The sequence below is a fragment of the Leuciscus leuciscus genome (assembly GCF_965113295.1).
Source record: "Leuciscus leuciscus genome assembly, chromosome: 9".
In the NCBI taxonomy this organism is placed as follows: domain Eukaryota; kingdom Metazoa; phylum Chordata; class Actinopteri; order Cypriniformes; family Leuciscidae; genus Leuciscus; species Leuciscus leuciscus.
In genome coordinates, this window is record NC_138733.1 from 17,020,418 (window position 1) to 17,043,003 (window position 22,586).

At 36.7% G+C, this 22,586-nt stretch overlaps 1 protein-coding gene across 1 annotated transcript; it reads left to right on the forward strand.

Annotated features, from left to right (window-relative positions):
• Window positions 1–1,128: 1,128 nt before the first annotated feature.
• On the forward strand, window positions 1,129–21,995 carry LOC309506963 (alpha-2-macroglobulin-like protein 1). Its single transcript, XM_082181006.1, has 36 exons — window positions 1,129–1,245; window positions 4,217–4,400; window positions 4,732–4,888; window positions 5,015–5,067; window positions 5,311–5,331; window positions 5,441–5,609; window positions 5,697–5,781; window positions 5,908–6,031; window positions 7,019–7,124; window positions 7,205–7,317; window positions 7,525–7,692; window positions 7,803–8,027; window positions 8,859–8,922; window positions 9,031–9,176; window positions 9,287–9,436; window positions 10,263–10,442; window positions 10,533–10,608; window positions 10,687–10,819; window positions 10,980–11,205; window positions 11,321–11,447; window positions 11,980–12,101; window positions 12,401–12,452; window positions 13,174–13,257; window positions 13,415–13,591; window positions 13,969–14,050; window positions 14,705–14,861; window positions 15,665–15,739; window positions 15,869–16,031; window positions 17,422–17,615; window positions 17,726–17,941; window positions 18,199–18,317; window positions 19,369–19,459; window positions 19,557–19,625; window positions 20,544–20,649; window positions 20,982–21,030; window positions 21,827–21,995. The coding sequence occupies exons 1-35, from the start codon at window positions 1,148–1,150 to the stop codon at window positions 21,020–21,022; spliced, it is 4,353 nt and encodes a 1,450-aa protein (XP_082037132.1). The 5' UTR covers window positions 1,129–1,147; the 3' UTR covers window positions 21,023–21,030; window positions 21,827–21,995.
• The last annotated feature ends 591 nt before the right edge of the window (window positions 21,996–22,586 follow it).

Genomic DNA, 22,586 nt, shown 5'->3' on the forward strand with positions numbered 1-22,586 from the left:
TTCATTTTGGTACTGAACAACTTGTGACTAATAGAACAAACACTGTCGTTTGGCATGGCCATCAACAAAAAAACTCTGTAAGTCTCCAAATTACACATTAATCTCCAAACATAAAGAAATTAAAAAAAATTATACAACCTGTTTAGCAGGAAGTGGGAGGAGATACACCTTACCAATTATCCAGTCCGTTACTGAATCACCACATTGGTGGTGTCATTGAAACAAAGGTTTTTCACCCCATCCCAGATTTGTCTAAATACACATGTGAGAACCCACACCCTGTTTGTGCTCCAGAACATACTAATACTAAATGCCATGAGTCTTTGTCCATGTATGACAATCAAAACTTGGGTTTAAATCTCTTGATATGGTTGCAAAGACATCAATTTCAAACTGAATGTATGTGGCCGGCTCATATTTCATGCATTTTTTCTAATGTTCTTCAACATGATACATGCAGATTTTTCTGCAGTGGTTGTTATGTTGTCACACCTGTAACTGTCAACCAATAAAAGTAATGATATTTTTGTAACATGTGCATGAAACATATACTGTGTTAACAAAAAAATTAATCTACACATTATACTAAACATTGGATTATTTCTGTGTGGGATGCAACTTGAATATTGATGATTATAGAATTCTCAATGAACATGTGGATGAAGAGAAAATGTCCTAAGATTATTTTCTTACCCTCACAGTAACAGTATTTTTATGATGTATTCTAATAGTTTAAGGTTTGTCAAGCTTGATGGACAAGAGTTAAAAGTCATTGGAATAAATAGTATGCCTGATAAAAAGATTACAAGTCCTTTAACTATTTTATTTTATATTTTATTTTATTGTTTGCAATGTATAACATTTCCAAGTGTCAAATAACTGAATGATCAATACAGATTGTTTGTCAAAGTAATCTTTGCAAACAACAAAAAAAGTGTAGGCTAACCCATTCAGCCTCTTTGCAAAAACTGACCTTAATGAATCACTCCAATTTATTGTTACACAACACAGGAGGTATTTTTCCCAATTTATCAAACTCATACCAGTTGCACAACTTTCCTTGCCTTGGTGGGGTCGACAGGGAGGAGGCAGAGGTGTATAAAAGTGCGCACTTGAATGAAAGGATCAGTGGGCGAGCTCTCTGCGCATGTGCCGGAATAACTGCTCAGGAGTCAGGATGCTGCTGCTTTCGCTACTGTCGCTGCTGCTGCTTCAATGCTCCCTAACGAGTGGAGCCACTGATCCGTAAGAACCTTTATGATTATTATCTCCACAAATAGGCTACCAGATAACCGAAGGTAGAGTAAAGAGGAAAACTGCAGGTCGAGGACTACACGAGCGCGTCTTTCACAACTACAGTGAACACTGATGAAAAGTTTAGAACAACTGCACTGTGTTCTCACTCTGTAATTTTTTTATTTTTTTTTATTTTTTATTTACGGGGGTGAAAAAGCATTGTGACGAGCATTGGTCACCGTATTTTACATTAAATAGTATTATAAAATGGCAGCTTGTTTTATCTATTAAATCTCTGAGCTAATATCAATATTGGCCTCTCCAGCAACTTAGTAACAATGTAAAGAGAGCCCGCTGTTACCCATACAAACATAAAACACCACTAGTCTCACACAACACTAACTAATGCTAAAATGTTAACTAAATAATTGAAAATGCTAAATAGAATAAAATGTGATTTTTTTTGTGTGCAGGAAATTCTGGGAATGCCCTTTCCCTCATAAATTGTAAAGCTTTACTTTTTACTTAAATTTTTTTTTTTTTACTTAAATATATAACGAACTACATACAGTGGAATAATAAATGACTGGAATAATTAAGATTTTATAAATGTTTTTTAAATATCCTTCAGAATTCATTAAAATATGCTGATTTAGTGCTTAAGAAACGTCTCGGTTCCGTATGTAACCCTCGTTCCCTGAAGGAGGGAACGGAGACGTTACGTACGTCAGTGACTGACGAAATGGGGGTTTCGCTAGAGAGCTCTATCACCTTCGAGTTATTAGAAAACGAGCCAATGGTATGAAAATACCATGGGTCTGCAGAATCTGCATCGTGAACTCCGCCCCACCGTGTGCGTATAAAAGGAGCAGCGAGTGCAATCTCGCATTTTGTTTCTGCTGAGGAGCCAAGACTGTGCGCCCCGGCCATTTCAGCGGTACAGAGGCAGTGGCATGCGGACGTAACGTCTCCATTCCCTCCTTCAGGGAACGAGGGTTTCATACGTAACCGAGACGTTCCCTTTCAGTCAGTCACACTCACTACGAGTTACGTCAGTGACTGACGAAATGGGGGTCCCAATCTAATCTCGCCAATGCGGCTGTCTTCCAGTGTCGTGGAAGTTAGTACGAGTGAAGGGCCAGGCTAAGCAATACCAAGGTATGCTGGGTAACGTTAGCATATCCCAGATGGAATATGTGACACAGTGCCTATCTGCAGGGAGGACTTAGAAAACACATATGACCCGAGTACGGGATGCATATGGAGAACTCAGAGATATCCTGACCAACCCGCAGGGTGGAATGTTTCAACCTCGAGATGGCAAGAGGGTTTTTGCAGAGGGAAAACACGTGCTCGGAGGAGACTTACCGTGGAAATACACATGTGGGGGTTGCCCAACCGGGGAACCATGCACATAGAGGCGCCTAACAGATCACAAGGGCTGACCAAGCGGGCATCACTCTGGTGATGGCATCAACAGTGTAGGGAGGAACTCAGGGTCAGTGTCGCCCAGCCTGCAGCTCTACAGATGTCTGTTAGCGCGCCAGCACGCGCCACCCCCAGGAACCAATCATTCAGCCTTGAACGCTCGGGGGAGGGCGGCGGGCGCCACTCCAACTCGATGCTCTCAGCTGCCCGGGCAAGCATGGCCATCAGCTCTGGATCCGACTCGGGCAACGTTGGCACTGGGTCCCCGAAAGGAACCAGGTTCACCCGGAAGCTCCACGGCGATGTGCAGGGGGGTGTGGCCCGAGGAAGACTCGTCGGGTTATTCCACACTGTAACCCTCAGATCACCCTGGCCACCAGCCAAAGTATCCCCTCTCGAGGAAGAGATAGATTTGGGTGTGGCAGAGGGGACTCTACTCCCACGGAGGTAATTGAGTCTTGATCTTAACACCGCGATGGTCATTGTTCCCGCAATGAGAACATGACTCATCCACGAGCGCTGTCTGAGCATGATTAAAGCCCAAACACGCTAGACAGCGCTCGTGACCATCAGCCGGATGGATCATGCGCCCACATCCAGAAACACGGGCGAGACATCTTTAAAAAGACGTCTTTTTGAAAAAGAAAAGCTCTCTCAGCAGTGCCGAATCGCCCAGGGGAGAACACGAGCCATGAGCAAAGTCACTGCACAGACGAGCAGCAGGAACGTGAACCCGCTGAAACGCGCCGTCACACCAACACTGCTGAAGAGAGACGCTCGTTGCTGTCGAAGGCGAAGAGAAGCCACACAGAACACTTCGGCTCCGAAGAAGAAACATAATGCGAGATTGCACTCACGGCTCCTTTTATACCCACGCGGTGGGGCGGAGTTCGCGATGCAAATTCCGCAGACCCATGGTATTTTCATATCATTGGCTCGTTTTCTAATAACTCGAAGGTGATACTTGGGGATATTTTGTGGATATTTAATCTAATTTTATCAATCAATAAATTCCTCTTGAAACAAACTTTGTTGTATTATTTTAATTTAATACTGTGAAGCTGCTTTGCTACAATCTGTATTGTGAAAAGCGCTATACAAATAAACTTGACTTGACTTGACTTGATAGGGCTCTAGCGAAACCCCCATTTCGTCAGTCACTGACGTAACTCGTCGTGACTGACTGAAAGGGAACATTTCTTACTATTATCAATGTTGTGCTGCTGCTGCTTAAAATTTCTGTGGAAACTGAAACATTACCAACATTTTTTTTTTAAAGAATTTTAATTTCACCAGGACACATTAAATTGCTGAGAAATATAAATTGACAATAAAGACATTTATGATGTTACAAAAGATAATTGAAATAATGCTATTTAAATTTTTTTTTGTAATTACTCCATACTTATGTCTTGTCTTATGCACAATGTATTGTTTGGTTAAATATAATACTTCTTATTTTTGAATTCTAAGGTAATTCATAGTGCCACATTTATACGGCATCAACCAAACTCGTAAGTCTATATTTCTCTGTGTTTTGTCTTTTTTTTAGCATATACCTGGTGGCTGTCACTTCCCAGGCGGTGAGTGGCAGCACAGAGACTCTGTGTGCACAGATCCATGAGCCCAAAGAACCACTTTCTTTAGTGGTAACTTTGAGGTCTGACAGTGGAAATGTGACCATTCTACAACAGGGCTCCATTACAAAGGATTTCTACAAATGCGTCCCGTTTAAGGTTGGTATAGGCTACTCAATATAGCTTAACAAAACAGAGTGTACTGGAGTGTATCTGGTAATGCTATGTTATAGAGGCCTTTTGTATACATCATGTCTGAACAACACTTATAAAATGACATCAGTGTTAAAGAGCATATCCATGATGAGATATAAAATATCGTTATTGTGCAACTAAAACCCTAAAACTTGCATTTATTATTCATTTTGCACATTCTTTTCACTAAGGAATTGTTCCGTGGTCCCTGCAGTCTTGCTGATGTTTTCAATTCACTAAGCGGAGTTATATCATGGAGTTGTACTTGTTCCCTATTTTATTTTGTATCTTCCAGGTCCCTCTAGTCACTGTGTCATCTGTGGCATCCGTCAACATTGCAATCCGAGGAGGCACAATATCCCTGAACAAAACCACTCAGATCCTCATAAACCCCCCCCAAAATCTTATTTTCATCCAATCAGACAGGCCTATCTACAAGCCAGGACAAACAAGTAATATTTCTCTATCCAAATTATTCCACAATAGCTTCAGTTGTCAGTACTCGTACTCATATTTACTAATCTGAACCTGTGAATCTTTCTGTATTGCATGTTAATATTCTCTCATATTTTCTCCAGTTAAATTTCGCATTGTGTCTCTGGATTCCAATTTCTTGCCTCGCAATCAAGTGGTAGGTTTAATTCAGTTTACATGAAAAATAAATAAATAAATAAAATAATAATAATAATATATATATATATACAAAATTTATTATTTTATTTTATTTTATTTTATTTTATTTTATTTTATTTTATTTTATTTTATTTTATTTTATTTTATTTTATTTTATATTTTATTTTATTTTATTTTAAATAAATAAATGTATTTATTTTCTATCTAACTGAAATAATTTTCTTCTGTCTTTCTCTTGCAGTTTCAAACTGTAGAACTCCAGGTATAAAAACCTTCAAGCAGCCAGGATTGGTTCATTGTTTGTTACTTAAATGCAGTTGCAAAAGCACTGTAAGTTTTTTTTTTTTTCATTATGTGCCACTGTTGTTTAGGACCCTAACTCGAATCGCATTGGTCAGTGGTTGAATCAGTCAACAAGGATTGGAATTTTGGACCTGTTCCACTCCGTATCTCCAGAAGCCACTCAGGGTTTCTACACAATCACTGCTTGGGATGAGAAGAACCAACAAACATCACACACCTTTGAAATTAAAGAATATGGTCAGAACTAGAAATCAGCTTTTATATGCGATCCAATATTGATCAGATATTATATTTAGTAGTTTTTTTCCCACATGTCTCTTTTAGTTCTGCCAAAATATGAAGTGAACATCAATTTTCCAACTGTAATAACCACCCTGGACAAAGAGGTCACTCTGAAAGTTTGTGCAAAGTAAGAATTTGTTCAAATAATGTTAAATTCTTTACAGAAAAAATTAGGCACATACCTTTGTTTCAGTGATATGTTCAGCCTGATAAAAAAAAAAAATCAAGATCAATTTTTTTCCACTGTCTGTAGATACACTTATGGGAAGCCTGTGCAGGGGGCTGTGAATGCTAAAGTGTGTGGGAATTCCGGGTATTACTATCATTATAGACGCCCTTATGAAACGGATGACATATGCAAATCGTATTCAATGATGGTGAGTTACCTTCTGCACACACAAAACCGTTACCTTTTGGGTTGTAATCCTAAAAACACTGTACTAATTAGCATGTATCCTATTAAGCATCTTTATATTTCATAAGGTCCCAAGTCCAAGAAATAACAATGAGCTAATAGTAATGCCATAATAGCTGATAATCATTTTCTATGCAATTTCTTAGTGAACAGTATTTCTGACACAAATTGCTAGTGTTTTATAAACAGCATTATGCTATATAAAAACTTCTGTTTTACACCATTATCCCTTGGTGAAGAAGCAGTGCTCTTAGTTGTATTGAATTTGCACTTGTAGTGTACTTCTAATATTAAAAGTAAACTGTACTTGCAGATAATATAATATTAATGAAATAAAAGGCCACTTAAGTATACTGTACTGAAAGAGAGTACACTTTCATGAATGTTTCTTAACACTCTTAAGTATACTTTTAAAAAGCAAACTTTGTAATAATGTCAAATTAAAAGTTTTACTTTAAAGTACATATATATCTATTTTTTAATAATCTTTTTTCATGCTTTAAAGAAGTGAACTTATTTAGATAATTATGTTGGCTAACACACTAAAGCACATGTAAAATCCTTGAATATAATTTTAGCTGTAGTATGTTATTCAATATTACATTTAAAGTTAATACATTTTAAATGTGTTAAATTTCAATTTCCATAATATTTCTCAGTATATTTGGCAACAATAGTAATTATGAAACTAAAGTCATATTAAGTGGTTCAAAAAGCACTTTTTCAGCTATTAGCATTTAATATAAATTGAAACCGTAATAGACTTTCATTCAATTGCAATTATCATACAAAATGTCTGAAAACATTGCAGTATATTATAAAAGTATATTATTTCTGTAATAAGTACCCTTTTTTTATTGCTAAAGTATACTTCTCTTTTTTTTATTTTTTTTACAAGGGTTAGTATTTTAAAAGTCTAAATTACTGTTTTAATTTAATTCTTATTTAGACTGACAAGACTGGCTGTGGGTCATGGGTGGTCAATGTGACCGAATTTGGCTTAAAATTCAGAGGAAATTTCGAAGTGAATTCTAATGTGGAAGAGTCTGGAACAGGTGAGAGTGTAGAACAACCGCAGCTGTCTATTTTAATTCTCCTATACAGAGTAATGAAACATGGTCTTTTGTTCCTCCAGGCATAACTGTGTCGGGTACTACTACAACAGCCACGTTTACCAGTGATTATGTCAATGTTAACTTTGAGGACACATCAGAAACATACAGGCCTGGCCTGCTCTTTAAGGGAAAGGTAACAGCTGCTCCAAAAGTAACTTTGCAGTCCAGAAGTATCTTTATAAAGTTAGAATAAAGTTAATTGTAGTACCATAACTGTTTGTACCAGCATTAGCATTAACAACCTGTTTAGCTGTTAGCATAGCGATACTGTGTACAGGAAGTGTAACATTTGTTTGTGAGCTAATCATTTTTATCTTTCTTTTCATGTTTTTTTTTAAAGGTTGTGGTCACTAATCAACAGTCCAGTCCGATGAAAAATGAGCCAGTGATTGTCTTTGCTGATAATGGTGAAAAAGTTGTTAATGTGACACTGATGACAGACAGCACTGGTTCTGCCATTTTCTCTTTCAACACTTCTGCGTGGTCAGAAAAACCGGTGTCTTTACAGGTTAGTAATGTTTTTGTTTTATAACGTGATGTTTACAGTATGTATATAATGCAGTTTACTGTAACATTTCACATGTGCAGTAAAATTATTTGCAAACTTTTTTTTATTAGGTCCAACATAGGGGAGAAGAGCGGACTGATTATTGGGGTAATAGATATTATCCATCAGGCTATCTCTACATAAGACCCTTTTACTCCAAAAGCAAAAGTTTCCTGATGTTGAAGAAGGCTTCAGGGAAGCTCAGCTGTAACAGTGATGCAACTGTGGTGGCCAGTTACATCATTCAGGGCAATGCTCTGAAACCAGGCCAGAACACCTTGGATTTCTTCTATATTGTATGTTTAATATTGACATTCTTTTTTTATTTGTCCATCTATTGCTTGGTCCTTTGTTTTATTGTTAACAAGCTTTTTGACCTTTTCAGCGAAGCATGATATATCAGTACCATATTAGTCATAGCCAATATTAGAGATTTATTATTTTATCTGTACAGCTTTATATCAGAACCTTAAATATAACCTTTATATTATATAATTTAATTGTCCAAGCTTATTTCCCCAAATGTTACATTTAGATTAATGCTCACTTAAATTTAATAAAAAAAAACACCAAAAACATTGATAAATGTAATCTTTAGCTAATCTCAAAATGAATAACCATTTTTTCATACTTTTATCTGTACAGCTTTATATCGGAACCTTAAATATAACCTTTATATTATATAATTTAATTGTCCAAGCTTATTTCCCCAAATGTTACATTTAGATTAATGCTCACTTAAATTTTATTTTAAAAAACACCAAAAACATTGATAAATGTAATCTTTAGCTAATCTCAAAATGAATAACCATTTTTTTCATACTGTAGAGTATAATGTTGTGATGCTTAATTTGAATTTATTTAGACAAAAAGATTTTAGACTTTTAATATCAGCCATTGCTGCCATAATATGAAAATAATTGGCCAGAATTTTAATATCAGTGTTTCTGCCCCTTTTTTGGTTGAGAAACTGAATTTTTCTTGAAGGTTTCCTAAATTTTGCAGGGTGACTCTGTTTTACACTATGAGAGAAAAGATGATGAAAAATATCGCAATGTTAATCAAGCTGTAGAGCTCTGTATAGCATTGCATAAATTGTTAGCAATTATCCACCTTTTGCTTTCCAGGTCCTTTCCAAAGGCAGCATGGCTTTAAATGGTCGTCTGTCCGTGAGTGTGAAGACTGGAAAAGGTACACAGCTTGTTTTAAATAACATTGTTCTGTATAGGGTACAAGTGTATTTTTATGGTGCCTGTTTTGTTTTTTTCTTTCATAAATGGTCTCTCTCTCTCATAATAGAAAACAAAGGAGAGCTGACATTCTCACTGAAGAAGACAGCAGCTCTGACTCCATTCGCTCAGGTGTTGGTTTACACAGTTCTTCCCAGCGGAGAAGCAGTAGCAGACAGTATGAACTTCCCCATTGAAGAATGTTTGCCAAACAAGGTCAGAAAATCCCACATGAATTCCCATTTCAGAATTCAATGTGCCCTTCAAGCTTTGATGTATTTTTTTAATCATGAATGTGTGATGAGACTGTGCTTGTGCTTTTACAGGTGTCTTTAAACTTCTCGTCTCCCACGGCGCTACCTGGAGAGAAGACATCTCTTAACCTGAAAGCCAGTCCTGGCTCCTTGTGCTCCGTTCGGGCCATCGATCAGAGTGTGCTTCTGTTGAGGCCAGAGGCTGAGCTCAATGCAGCCGTTGTATGTTACATCATAACTTACATTACAACTATAACTAATAGATGAGTTCAACAGTTGAATGAGTTGGAAAAAAAAAAGAATACACTTGAATACACTTCTTCCAATCCATAATAAGCATGTTTTTAAATTCCCAGTTAAAATTCAGATTTTTAGATAGATTTTTGGGGGCTCATGATGTACATTTTTTTAGTGATACAGCTGTCCATAAAACAAGTTAATAATGAAAAAAAAAGCCTTATTAAAAGAAATCAATTCTTGAAAAGAAACTTAGTAGTTTGGCATAACCAATTATAATTATTTCTTAAAATATTTTTTTAATATTTCAACAAAACTACTTCACTGGTTGTTAATATTTAAAACAATTACTTGATGGTTGCACATGACATTAGAAATATTATTTGCAGTAATAAATAAGTGACGCATTTTTGATAAAATATTTTTTAATATTAAAATATTGTTAACATATTTTAAAAAGAATTTAACAAAACTGCTTCACTGCTTATTAATATAAAAAAATATCAAAATGCATGTAGTGTAAGGAAAATATGTCATTACTTTGTACTTTTTGGTTACACCAAATTACATTAATTTTAATTATTAATTATTAAATAGAAAATTGTTTTTTGAAAGTGCAACAAATGTCACAAAATCACATGAAACATGAATACAAGTACATCTCTAAGAACTTGCAACATGTGCTTTAAACTGGATTTTTATATTATTCATATTATTCACACTCTTATGGCAATTTAATAATGTTTTTCAGGGATTATTAGGAGATAACATTGTCAATTCTACAAATCAATATCTTATCATTATTCAACAGGTCTTTGGAATGTTACCAGTCCAGTTTTTGTGGGGGTACCCATACAACATTGAGGAAATAATGGAGCCTTACCCCTGCCGGCGTCCTCTGGAGACGGAATTTGCTGAACTTGCGAGGAGCAGGCGCAGCATCTATTACCCTCACTACAGCATCGGAGATGATGTCTACAACATCTTTAGAGTAAGATAAACAACACTTCTTATTTCAGAGGTCTTCCAATGTCAGCCTCACTGTACACTATCCATCACATAAAGCTTGCTTTTCTTCTAGGAAGTTGGAATCAGAATCGCTACCAACTCGGATGTGAAAGCACCTGTTGTTTGTACTGAGATGTTGATGAGGGAATGTAAGTAATTTGATTTTGTTTAGGATTTAGAAATGCCCTTTTTTATATATTGGATTTACAAACTATCAATTCGAACAGCTGCAGTGGGTGATGGTGAGCGCGTTGAAATGGCCCCGACGGGATCGGGTTTTGGTGGAAATATGAGAAATCCTGCTGGGAAGATCCGCAAATTCTTTCCGGAAACCTGGATATGGGATCTTATCCCTGTGGGGTATGTATCTTGGGGGGGGGGGGGGGGGGGGGGGGGGGGGGTCTTCATAATGTGCAGCCCTCTTTTGGAACTATTTGCCAATTTGGATTACTGTAAACCATATATACGGCACAGTCTTTTTAAATTATACAGAAGCACTATATATTTTTTAATTCACCAGGAGATCAGGATCTGTGGATGTTGCAAAGACTGTCCCGGACACCATCACTAAATGGGCAGCAGGGGCTTTCTGCACATCCCCTGCCGGGTTTGGACTGGCCCCCAACACCAATCTCATTGCTTTCAAGCCCTTCTTTGTGAGCCTTTCCCTCCCTTACTCTGTTATCCGTGAGGAGACATTCACTCTCAAAGCCTCTGTATTCAACTACCTCCCCAAATGTATCATGGTAAGGCCCGGTAATTTGTTTACCTGCATGCCCTGGAGTGGTTTTGCAAGCGTTTGTAGTAAAACCGTTTCCTGTAGACTGGTACCATACAAAATCTATGTGTCTTTTAATAAAGGTGAAGGTCACGCTGGCAGACTCACAGCAGTTCACCGCTCGGCCGTGTAAAGGTTGCACATACACTCAGTGTGTGTGTTCTGAAGAGAGCAAAACCTTTCAGTGGATTGTTACGCCTTCTGCCCTGGGTAAGCCAGATACTTTAACGTCCATGTACTGTATATGAGCAAAAACAAACAGAAATTGGTTCCACAAACTGAAAAGTTTATTTCATGTTTGCACCAGGGCTTTGTATCACACTTAAAATAGGAATGTCTTAAAGGGATATAGTGAAAATTCTGTCATTAATTTTACTCATGTCATTCCAAACCTGTTTTTATTTCTTTCACCTGAAGATATTTTGAAGAATGCTGGCAACCACACAGTTTTGGTTTTGTCTATATGATGGAACTTGAAGTCAATGGGAACCCAAACTGTTTGGTTACCAACATTCTTCAGATATTTTCTTTTATGTCCCACAGAACAAAGACAATCATACAGGACATGAGTAAATTATGACAGAATGAAACCTTTTTGGGTGGACTATCCCTTTAACAGGTCCTGCCTAGACTGTCACATATTTGCATTATTGCAGGCCCCAGGGCACTTTGTTTTTCTGTAACTTAAATCCACACAAAGGATTATTGTGTACTGGTGTGTGTGTGTGTGTGTGTTTTACAGGAAAGGTGAACATTACAGTGCGCGCTGAGGCGGTGAAAACCCGAGAACTGTGTGGCAATGAAGTGGTGACTTTTCCGGACAAAGGCAGAATTGATACTGTGATGCAGAGCGTTCTGGTGGAGGTACGTGCCTTTACTGTATGTGAGCGCTATTAAAAACCGGCTTACTGAAATCATGTGACTCAATCTCCAACAACAAGCTAACAAGTCAACATGGAATGAACGTTACATAATCACTTTCCTAACACAAATTCATCTGTCATACTGTGTTTATTATTCTAAAGGATATTTTAAGATAATAGCTATTTGGATATTGTTTTGGGTCTTTGTAAAATAGTTAACAGTAATTGAATGCAAATGTGAAATGTATTTATTCTATGTATTATTATTTATTAATCTATCCATCCATCCATCCATCTCAGGCGGAGGGAACTAAACAGTCCGTCACTCAGAATGAACTCATCTGCTTAACAGGTTAGTGGCATTACACTGTGTTGTGTTGTCTGTTTTAATCAATAAAGAATTTGAATTATTTGATCTTCACTTTTGTAAAAATAAGCAAACATTGTTTTTTAGCAATGTACTTACAGTGCAAGTCTATGGACCTGTTTATACATGATATTAAGATGCGTTGTGGTCTATCAGATCACAAGTAGACGAGGGAGACACATTCCCATTTACACCTGGTCTCTTTTGTCCACTTTCGACCACTTCTTGTATGGGCTTTTTCAGATCTTTTAATCTAATGGACGAAAGTTAAAATCCCATCTGACTAGCGCACTTCCCATAATGTTTACGCGTTAGGTTAGTAGGCGCAGGGCAGGCAGGCTTTTGTGGTTGTTCGAAAACATTTGACCACATGAGCGGCTACACTACGAAAGCAATTCATTCGAATCATGCATTGTCGACTACCTCTGGAAGTGGTAAAAAATGGACAAGCTCAAAACTTTTTAGACACTGTTTACACCTTTATTTAGCCTCGTCCACTTGTGATCGGATTGACGAATACCAGGTGTAAACAGGGCCTAGAGCAAGGTATTGCAATGGATAAATGTTAAAAAACTCAAAGTTTCAAAAAAGCTTCCAATTTGAACCCTACTGCATGTTTTTTTTGTTTTGTTTTTTTTACAAGAAATTAGAGAAAATGAAAGTACAACATGAGAAAGTGTTTGACATTTTTTCTCTATTCCATTAGACCGTCCACAGGAGACATCCGTCTCCCTCACTCTACCCAATGTTTTTGTCAAGGATTCTGCCAAAAGCTTCGTCACTGTTCTGGGTGAGCCTAAAGATATGCTGGAAGATGTACATGATGTACACTCATATTAGCATTTAAATATGAAATGATATGTAATAAATATAATTCCTCTCATTAGAAGGTTTTCAGATTTTTAATCATACTAATGGTTGTATGCCCTTGGCTCTTTGGACCTTAGGTGATCTTATGGGTCGTGCTTTGAAGAACATTGGTAATCTGTTGGCTATGCCATACGGCTGTGGAGAGCAGAACATGCTGCTTTTTGCCCCCAATATTTACATCCTTCAGTACCTGGAGAGCAGCGGGCAACTCACTCCTGAGATTAAAGAAAGAGCCCGAACCTTCCTGGAGGGCGGTGAGAAAATCTGTTATGAAATAAAAGATTATTGTGTATTAATGCATCTTACGGAACAGTAAATACTATTTATAAAAACATAAGTTTAAATAGATTTATTGGGGAAGAGATAAATACTGTTAGGAAATTATTGTTTGCTGTCAAGTTTTTTGCAGTTTTTAAATAAAAAATGAACTATGTTGATATTTTAACAATATGTCAACTTGTAGACAATTAGTTAAATAGTTTAGCGTTTTTCAAGCTAGCTCACCAAAACTCTCGTTGCATCATTCCTCAGATGGATTTGATTAAAAACTCAGGGGTGAATCATAACTTAATGAGAGAAATATTAAACCCCAATAAAAAATTTAAAATAAAACATCCTTTTTGTGTTGCAGGCTATCAGAGAGAGCTGACTTACCAGCATTATGACGGATCTTACAGCGCTTTTGGGATGAATGATCCTTCTGGTAACACCTGGTGAGTCTGAAACAGAGACAATGAAAGCATTCAGTTGCTTAACTTAGGACTTACTGTGCTGTGGATTCTGGCTTCCCGTATGTGGATTTAATGCCTTTCTGGTCAGGTGTTTTTAGTCCACATGGACTTTATACACAAGGAAACTTCCTGAAAACTATTAAAGTCCCCCTGTAGTCAAAATTGTATTCTTTAAAACTCAGCTTTGATTACCAAAATGACATATTTAAACATTATTTTCCTTGAATTTTTTTTTAATGCAAATAGCTTGAATGTAACTCCACTTGCCTCATTTAGTATACGCAGTTTTATGAATATGCAAATTAGCCCCACCTCCACTCACTCGCAGCAGCTCAGAGATCCACTGATTGACGATCACACGTTGACGTTATTGGTAACTAGGTAGTTTGTGATCTGTCAGAAACACCAGAGATTCCAAACCACATTTTTGAGACTTTTCTTTGGTTCAATGCACCTTTAAGGAGAAAATACTCAGCAATGGTGTTGACTTATGAATTTGCACATGGTTTGTCTTAAAGCATATTAAAAACACCACATAGACATATAAACAACATTAAAAGCTTTGATCACCACAGGACTTTAAAGAAGATTTACTGAAGTGTAGGAATTTGACAGCAATTTATATTGTTTCCTCAGGCTAACTGCATTTGTGATGAAGACTTTCGGTGGGGCAAGGAGGTACATATTTATAGATCAGAACAACATCGACAGGGCAAAGGATTGGCTGGGTCAACAGCAGATGGACAACGGCTGCTTCGCCTCTGTTGGGAGGCTTTACCACATTGAGATGATGGTGAGAACAGAAGAGTCGTGCTCAGTTCCTATATCTACTGCTGAAAAACATCTTAAACCAGCCGGTTTAATCAGGTCTAGTTGTTCTCCTCACCTGGACTTTATCTGGTTGGGTTTCCTGATTTCATAAGAGTTTTGGCCTGGAAAACCAGTGTGATCAAAGTGTTTCAGTCAAGATGTTATTTTTTCAGGCAGAGATATTTAATCAAGCCATTAAAACTCCATCCATCAAGGTTTCATTTGATAGGTGTTGACAGCACACATGAACTGAACATTGGTATCTGCAGGGCTTTTCTTTTGCGGTGTGCAGTAGGAGTTTATGTATCAGGATTTAGTGAGGTTCATGTTTAAAATACACTGTATAAGCTATATAATAAGCTGTATCCTTTGTTTTAAACACATTTTTTATTCTCAGATCTCTTTTTAAAGATGTTTAAACCGGAAAACATCGAATCTACTGATACTGATTAAGAAAACTTTGTTGATGTTCTAATGTCATCTGCATAGAGTAACGATTAAATCTTCTGATCTTCTACATAAAATCAGATAAATAAATATCAAATACTGTTTCAGAAATATGGTAGAAAAATGTGATGAGATGAAAAGCTGTCACAGCGATGAGTGGGATGAGGAGATGATTCGGGGAGAGGTAATGGATCAGAGTCATTTATGGGGAGGAAAGTGGCTTTTTAGTCTGGTGGTCCATGATTTCACACTCTGGCAATGTCAGTTATATTGCAATAAGTGGAGGAGTTTGAAGTGCTGAGGGTGGGAAGGATCTTTGATGATGCTTTGCTCTTACAGGGTGGCATCAGTGATGAAGTCACTCTCTCTGCATACATCACTGCAGCGCTACTGGAATTAGGAGTACAGACATCTGTGAGTAAACCCCCCCTTATGGGTCCTAAGGGATGGACTCTTGTAGTTACAGATCATTCTAACTCAATATAGATTATGTGACTAATGAAGGAAGCACACACTCATTAAGTCTTTTGTATGCTGTGTAAGGATGCCATGGTGGTGAGAAGCCTTGCGTGTCTAAAGGAGGCTTCGCGTAACATTACCAACACTTACGCCACCGCCTTGCTGTCCTACACCTTCACTCTTGCTGGAGATGTGCAGATGAGGCAGAACCTCCTCTCCAACCTGGACCAGCAGGCCAGAAGAGAAGGTACCATTCACCTTTAGATTATGTGCAAAATGTATATTTTCCAAAAATACATATATACATATATATATATATATATAGAAAGTTCCTATATTTTTTCATATATTAAAGGCATTTCTATTTTGCATTTGCTAAATTTACCACATTTACTTAAACTTATATACTTCATTGAAGCCAAGAAATAAAATTATTACTTGTGTCTTTAATTTTCTGTAAAATTTTCAATTAAATTTCAATTCAATTTATTTCTATAGTACGAAGTCCAGCACATGAAAAAAAATAAAATAATCGTGGCCACAAATTAAAGGTTTAGTTGACCTAAAAATGAAAAGCGTCATTAATTACTCAGCCTCATGTCGTTCCAAACCCATACGTTTCGTTCATCTTCGGAACACAAATGAAGATATTTTTGATGAAATCTGAGAGATTTCTGTCCCTCCATTGACAGCTACACAGCTACCATTTTGACGCTTCAGAAAGTTCATAAAGAGATTGTAAAACTCATGTCATTCACACCGGTTTGGAATGACATGAGGGTGAGTACATTTTTTGGGTTAACTATCACTTTAAGAATTAATTCTCACAACATGTTCATTTTTGGCCACTTTTTATTTTTTCGTTTCCATATTTTATATATTCATTCCTTTGTTTTAGTTCAATCATGGCCACATTGTACACTGCAGAAAAAAGTGCGTAAAAATACAGCCTCATGTTAATATGAAGAAATTTTTCATGTTCATTTTTCACAGGTGTTTTACATGTATTTTTAATTATTGCGTTGTGTTTTAGGGTAATGTCCATAAAACGGATTACATTAAGGCCTGGTTTCACAGACAGGGCTTAGATTAAGCCATGATTAGGCCTTATTTAATTAGGACATTTAAGTAACTTTTATAAACGTTCCTTAGACGTTCCTTAGAAAAAAAAGCATTACGGGTAGCATCTTGAGATAAACAATGGCACATATTTTATAGATATGCATATTTAAAGATATGCCAGTGCAAACTGCTTTCAGTTAAAACAGCTCAAACATGCCTTTTAGTCTAGGACTAGGCTTACGCCATGTCTGTGAAACCGGGGGATAGGTAATTTTCTGCCAGAATATGATTTGTTTTTCTATAGATTTGTTTCTTACAGTGTGGTAATTCATTCCCTTGTTTTAATGTAGTTAAACTGTGGCCACGATTAAACAAAACTGAGGGAACAAATTCTTAATTTGTCCACAATTCCTTGTTTTTCACAGAGGAGAAAACACAGATTTCATTTTTATTTAATTATTTTTTTTCTGTGGACCCCAGTTTGAAAACCCATGATCTAGATTATTAGCTTTTAAAAACACGATCACAAGACCTCGGTGTTCCAGTCTTATGTGTTCTTGCTGTTATCACTTCAGGTGTTGGACGATATTGGACTATGGCTAATAATCCTCAGACGATGGGCTCTGTGGAGGTAGAGATGAGTGCTTACGTGTTGCTGGCGCTGCTTTCGGGACCCTCTCTACCCGGATTTGGACTAAACTACTCTGCTGGCATAGTGCACTGGCTAAGCAAGCAGCAGAACGCCTATGGAGGTTTCTCCTCTACCCAGGTAATGTTATACATCTCATGCAGCTTTTTTAGACCCCTCTCAGTTGTTATTATGTGTTTTGTCATTAATGACTGTAAGTGGTGTTGCTCTCCCTCTTTTTCTGTGAGCAGGATACTGTAGTAGCACTCCAGGCCCTCGCTAAGTACAGTGCTGCCACCTACAATCCAGAAGGATCTATTACCGTCACCGTGACCTCCCCCACAGGCCAGAAAAACCAGTTCACCGTGAACCGAAACAACCGCTTGCTTTACCAGGAGAAACAGCTTCAGCAAACTACTGGCACATACAAGCTCAGAGCAGAAGGCAAAGGCTGTGTGTTTGTGCAGGTCTGTGCGCTTCCTCTTATGAAGCACAGTGTGAGAACTTAAGCGGATAGTTCACCCACAAATGAAAGTTGTGTCATTATTTACTCCTCATGTTGTTCCAAACATGTATAACCTTCTTCCTTCTCGTATGGATCATACATGGAAGTCATATGGGGTCGGAATGAGGATGAGTACATGACTTAATTTTCATTTTTGGGTGAATTATTCTTTTAAAAGCTACTGTAAGTGATGAAATCCTTCTGTTATTTGTCTCTCAGTTCGCCTTGCACTACAATATCCCGCCTCCTCCAGACTCATTGGCCTTCAGCGTCAAAGCAAATACTGGGGTTTGCAACAACACGAGAAACGCAGCTTTTACATTAACCACCACTGTCCGGTGAGCCATTCTTCTGTTAGAAACAATTATTACTGTCTCAATTAAGGGCAACAGCCCTCATGAGTATAACACTTTTAACATGCTTATTTGCAACAAATTTTATTTGTTATATCATTATTTATCCTTTTTATTTAAATACTTACTATACATGCTATTATTATTTAAAGGGATATTAAATAAATATTCTGTCATTATTTACTCACCATCATGTCCTTTCAAACCTGTGAGAGATATTTTTACACAGCTCTTTTCCATATGAAAAAACAACAAAAAAAACAATAGTGACACACATAAGGTAATACACCCTAAAACACTATAAAAGTATTTACCTATGCATGCAAATCAAAAAAATAGGAGAAGAAAAAATTATAAATATGAAAAATATATACTACTGTTCAAAAATGTGGGATCAGTGTTTTTTTCCCCAATAAATTAATACTTTTACTTTGTGAGGATTCATTACACTGATCAAAAGAAACAGCAATGACATTTATAATGTTACAAAATTATATTAATAAGAAATATTTCTTGAGCAGCACATCAGCATATTAGACTGATTTCTGAAGAATCATGCGCCTCTGAAGACTGGAGTAATGATGCTGAAAATTCAGCTTTGCCATCACAAGAATAAATTATATTTGAAAATATATTAAAATAGAAAACAGTCATTTTAAATTATAATATTTCACAATATTTCTGTTTTACTGTATTTTTTATCAAATAAATGCAGCCTTGGTGAGCATAAGAGAATTTTAAATAAATAAAAAAAGTAAAAAGTCTTACCAACATCATACTTTTGAATGATAATGACTATAAAAATATAAAATATATGTATAGAGTATATGTATAATCCAATTTAGAATTATACTGCTAAATGTAAAGTATAAGGAAATGAATTAGTAACTTGTATACATTTGATTCTAGAAAGAAAGAATGAATGAATATGGAACCTACTTAATGGCCTAATAGACTTAGCTGTCTGTCAGACTACATGCCGAACAATGTGTGGTTGTGAACCCTGTTTGTGACTGTTGGAGCGCTTGTATGACAGGTATGACGGCACACGAGAGGAGACCAACATGGTGATCATTAACATCAGGCTTCTGTCTGGGTTTAAGCTGGATGAGACGTCTCTGAAGGCTGTGAGTGACACTTGAAGGGCTCTGGCACTCTTTTGAACTCAAGTACTGCAGGCAATGTTTGATTCGCTCTCAATCCCCCCTTTCTTTGTCTCCACAGCTGAAGGAAGACCCCACCGTCAAACGAGTGGATCTGGACGAGGATCATGTCATTATATATTTGGATGGGGTGAGCGTATTAGATTTAGTCAAATACCTTGAGGGGCTTGAAACATTTTTGGGATGGATTGCTGATATTGACTAGCCTGGAAATCCAGACCTAAATCTGAAAGATTAATGGTCTGGCGTCGACTAATGAAAATCGGCCAGCTCGAGGGGCGGCACCAAGCATGCATTTGAAAATCTCACTGCACGCAATTGGATAACACTACGACCAATCACAACAATAAATCCCCATACGCTTAACTACCAGTGGAGCTAACTGTTAGATTATACTCTTACCGTATCTGGTCGGTAAAACAGCAAAAACGTCCTTCTTGCAAAGGAACGATTCGAGCGGCATCTTCTGTTCCTGTTTTAGATAAAAAGCCAAGTCTAACTCGTTCATTGTAGCGGCCAAAGCCGTTTCAAACAACTGGTGTTCATCCATAGCCATCTTGCAATGTTTACTAATGACTTCAACGTGCTGTCGTCATCTGTTTAGCTCGCCTCTGGCCCGCCTATATCAGATAAACCGATGTGATTGGTGCAGCTCAGATAGAGGGGCATATTTAATGAGCATCATTACTCGACACCAGAGTAACTCGCTGAGCAAATTCAACTTGTGCTCTCGCGAGAACTCTGGATTACCAGGGTAGATATTGACACTAAATGCACTATATTTCTATATGAAATCAAAATCAACCTTGTTCACGTATTGTAACATTCTTATACATTTGTTTATCTTCGTAATCTTTCATCAAAATGTTTTATTAAAATTTTGGCATAGATGGTCTTTTTTTTTTTTTTTTTTGTTACAATAAAAGGGATAAATTCAATATGAAATCAAAATGAACCCTGTATATTTGACATGTTTTTATGTCCGTACCCCATAGAAAATAAATCTCTTCGCAATCTTGCATTAAAATAACTTTCTGTTCTCGTCCAGCTGAAAAAGAAGCAGGTGAAGACCGTCAGCCTGCAGCTCCTGCAGGACGTCCCGGTGCAGAACCTGAAACCAGCTGTGGTGAAAGTCTATGATTACTACAAGATCAGTACGTGTTCATTCATCACTGTGCACGCTAAAAAGTCTGAAAGGAAATGCAATAGAGGGTTTTTATTATAAACCCATCAAAAATGATAATACATTTAAAAAATATCTAAGTAAAAATAAATAATAAAAAATGGGAAAACCTATTTCCATTTTAATGTTTGAAATTTTCGTTTTACATAAATCTTAGTGACATCATGATATATGTGTTGTGTAATTGTGTTTCACGAGCCTGTATTTAATCTTAGCATAATGCATTTTTATTTTATTGGGGCAAGCTCAACAATGTAGTGCAAAAAAACAAAAAAAAAACATGTTGTGTTTCTATACCTCCAGGTGAATTCGCTGTGATTGACTACACCTCCCCATGTGCATAAACACCACTGTAAGTACAGTAATTGTTGAGCAGGTTATATAAAAATGAATGAGCATATTTTAATAATTTAATACCCAAATTCATTTAAAGACATTTATAATGTTACAAAAGATTTCTATTTTAAACAAATGCTGTTCTTTTTAACTATTTATCAAAGGATCCTGAAAATATTATCATGGTTTCTACAAAAATAAGAAAGGGGGCTAAATATAGAATTCAGAAACCCTTGTTATTAGCGACACCAGTGGCCGTTAAGTGAACTGCAGCCAGCAACTTAATGCCGTAACATACAAGAGACTGAACCCAATTCTGCTTCACTGGCATCATGTTGACAGATGAGGTCATTAAAATTACACTGTTATGATAGTTTGATAATAAAGTTGAGATTATAGTTTGAATTAATCCCTTCTCTTTGCATGACACATTGACATTACAGTACAGAATAGCTCTTTCGGCCTATCTTGAACATAATCATTTGTTTCATGTGTCATATGGAAGAGGCTCTCAGGAGCACGCATAAACGTCACATACTTTTGATTTTCTCTGCAAAAATATCACAAGTCCTTAATATAAAAATAAATTTACAGGCTTTCAATAGACTATCTAGGAAGTCAGGGAAGGTCTAGTTTTTTTAAGTTTCATTACAAGCGGATCACACATTGGCAATAAAAAATGATGAATTCATGAAAATTCGTACTTCTAGCCCCTTTAAGCGGTTTTCAACATTGATATAAGAACTGTCTTGAGCACCAAATCAGCACATATGTATGTGGCTTTGCTAAAAGTTTGATCTGTTGTTTTTCAGATGATTATCTGAAGTGCCGATGGCTGAGCATATGGAGAGACGGAATTAATACTTATTTTAGCTGTTTTTCTATCATTTTAGCTGTTTTTCTATAACTTTCAAAAATATAGCAGAATTGATTATGCATTTTAGTTGCTATTAAACAATTTGACAGTTTTTGCATCTGAAACATTTGCATCCTGTTATTATTTATAATCTACTGTTATCATTATTACTGTACATATGAAAATATCTGGATATTAAAAGAATAAACTAGACCTTAAGGTGCATTAGCCATCTGATGCATGAATTAAATCACAGCAGAAAATCACAACCCAACCCACATTTCAAAGCACTTGATATTTTTAGAAGTAGAACTGATATGACATTGTGGATTAATTCATCTCTTCTTCTGGTTCAGCAACTGAAGTTTTAAACAAGATTTTATCGCCAACACATTAAAGCTGCTTTCAAACGTTTTGTTTACTGTTGTAACACCCAATGATATCTTGTACCGCTTTCCCCCTTGAGTCTTTAAAATTAGCAGTCAAAAACCACTTCAAAACCACTCCGATTTTTTATCCTCTCTTCTTAACAGCAAGAATTCATCTTTCAAAATGCCTGTTAACTTCAGTAATATCATGTTAGAATGCTAATTGCGAATATTCTCCTACTGCTGCCCACTAAAATGGTGTCAGTTTCCCAGCGTTGCAGGAATTACCAAATAATTTCAGTAAACAATCCCAACAAATTGCATCAGCGAACAACTCACTTCAGAGAC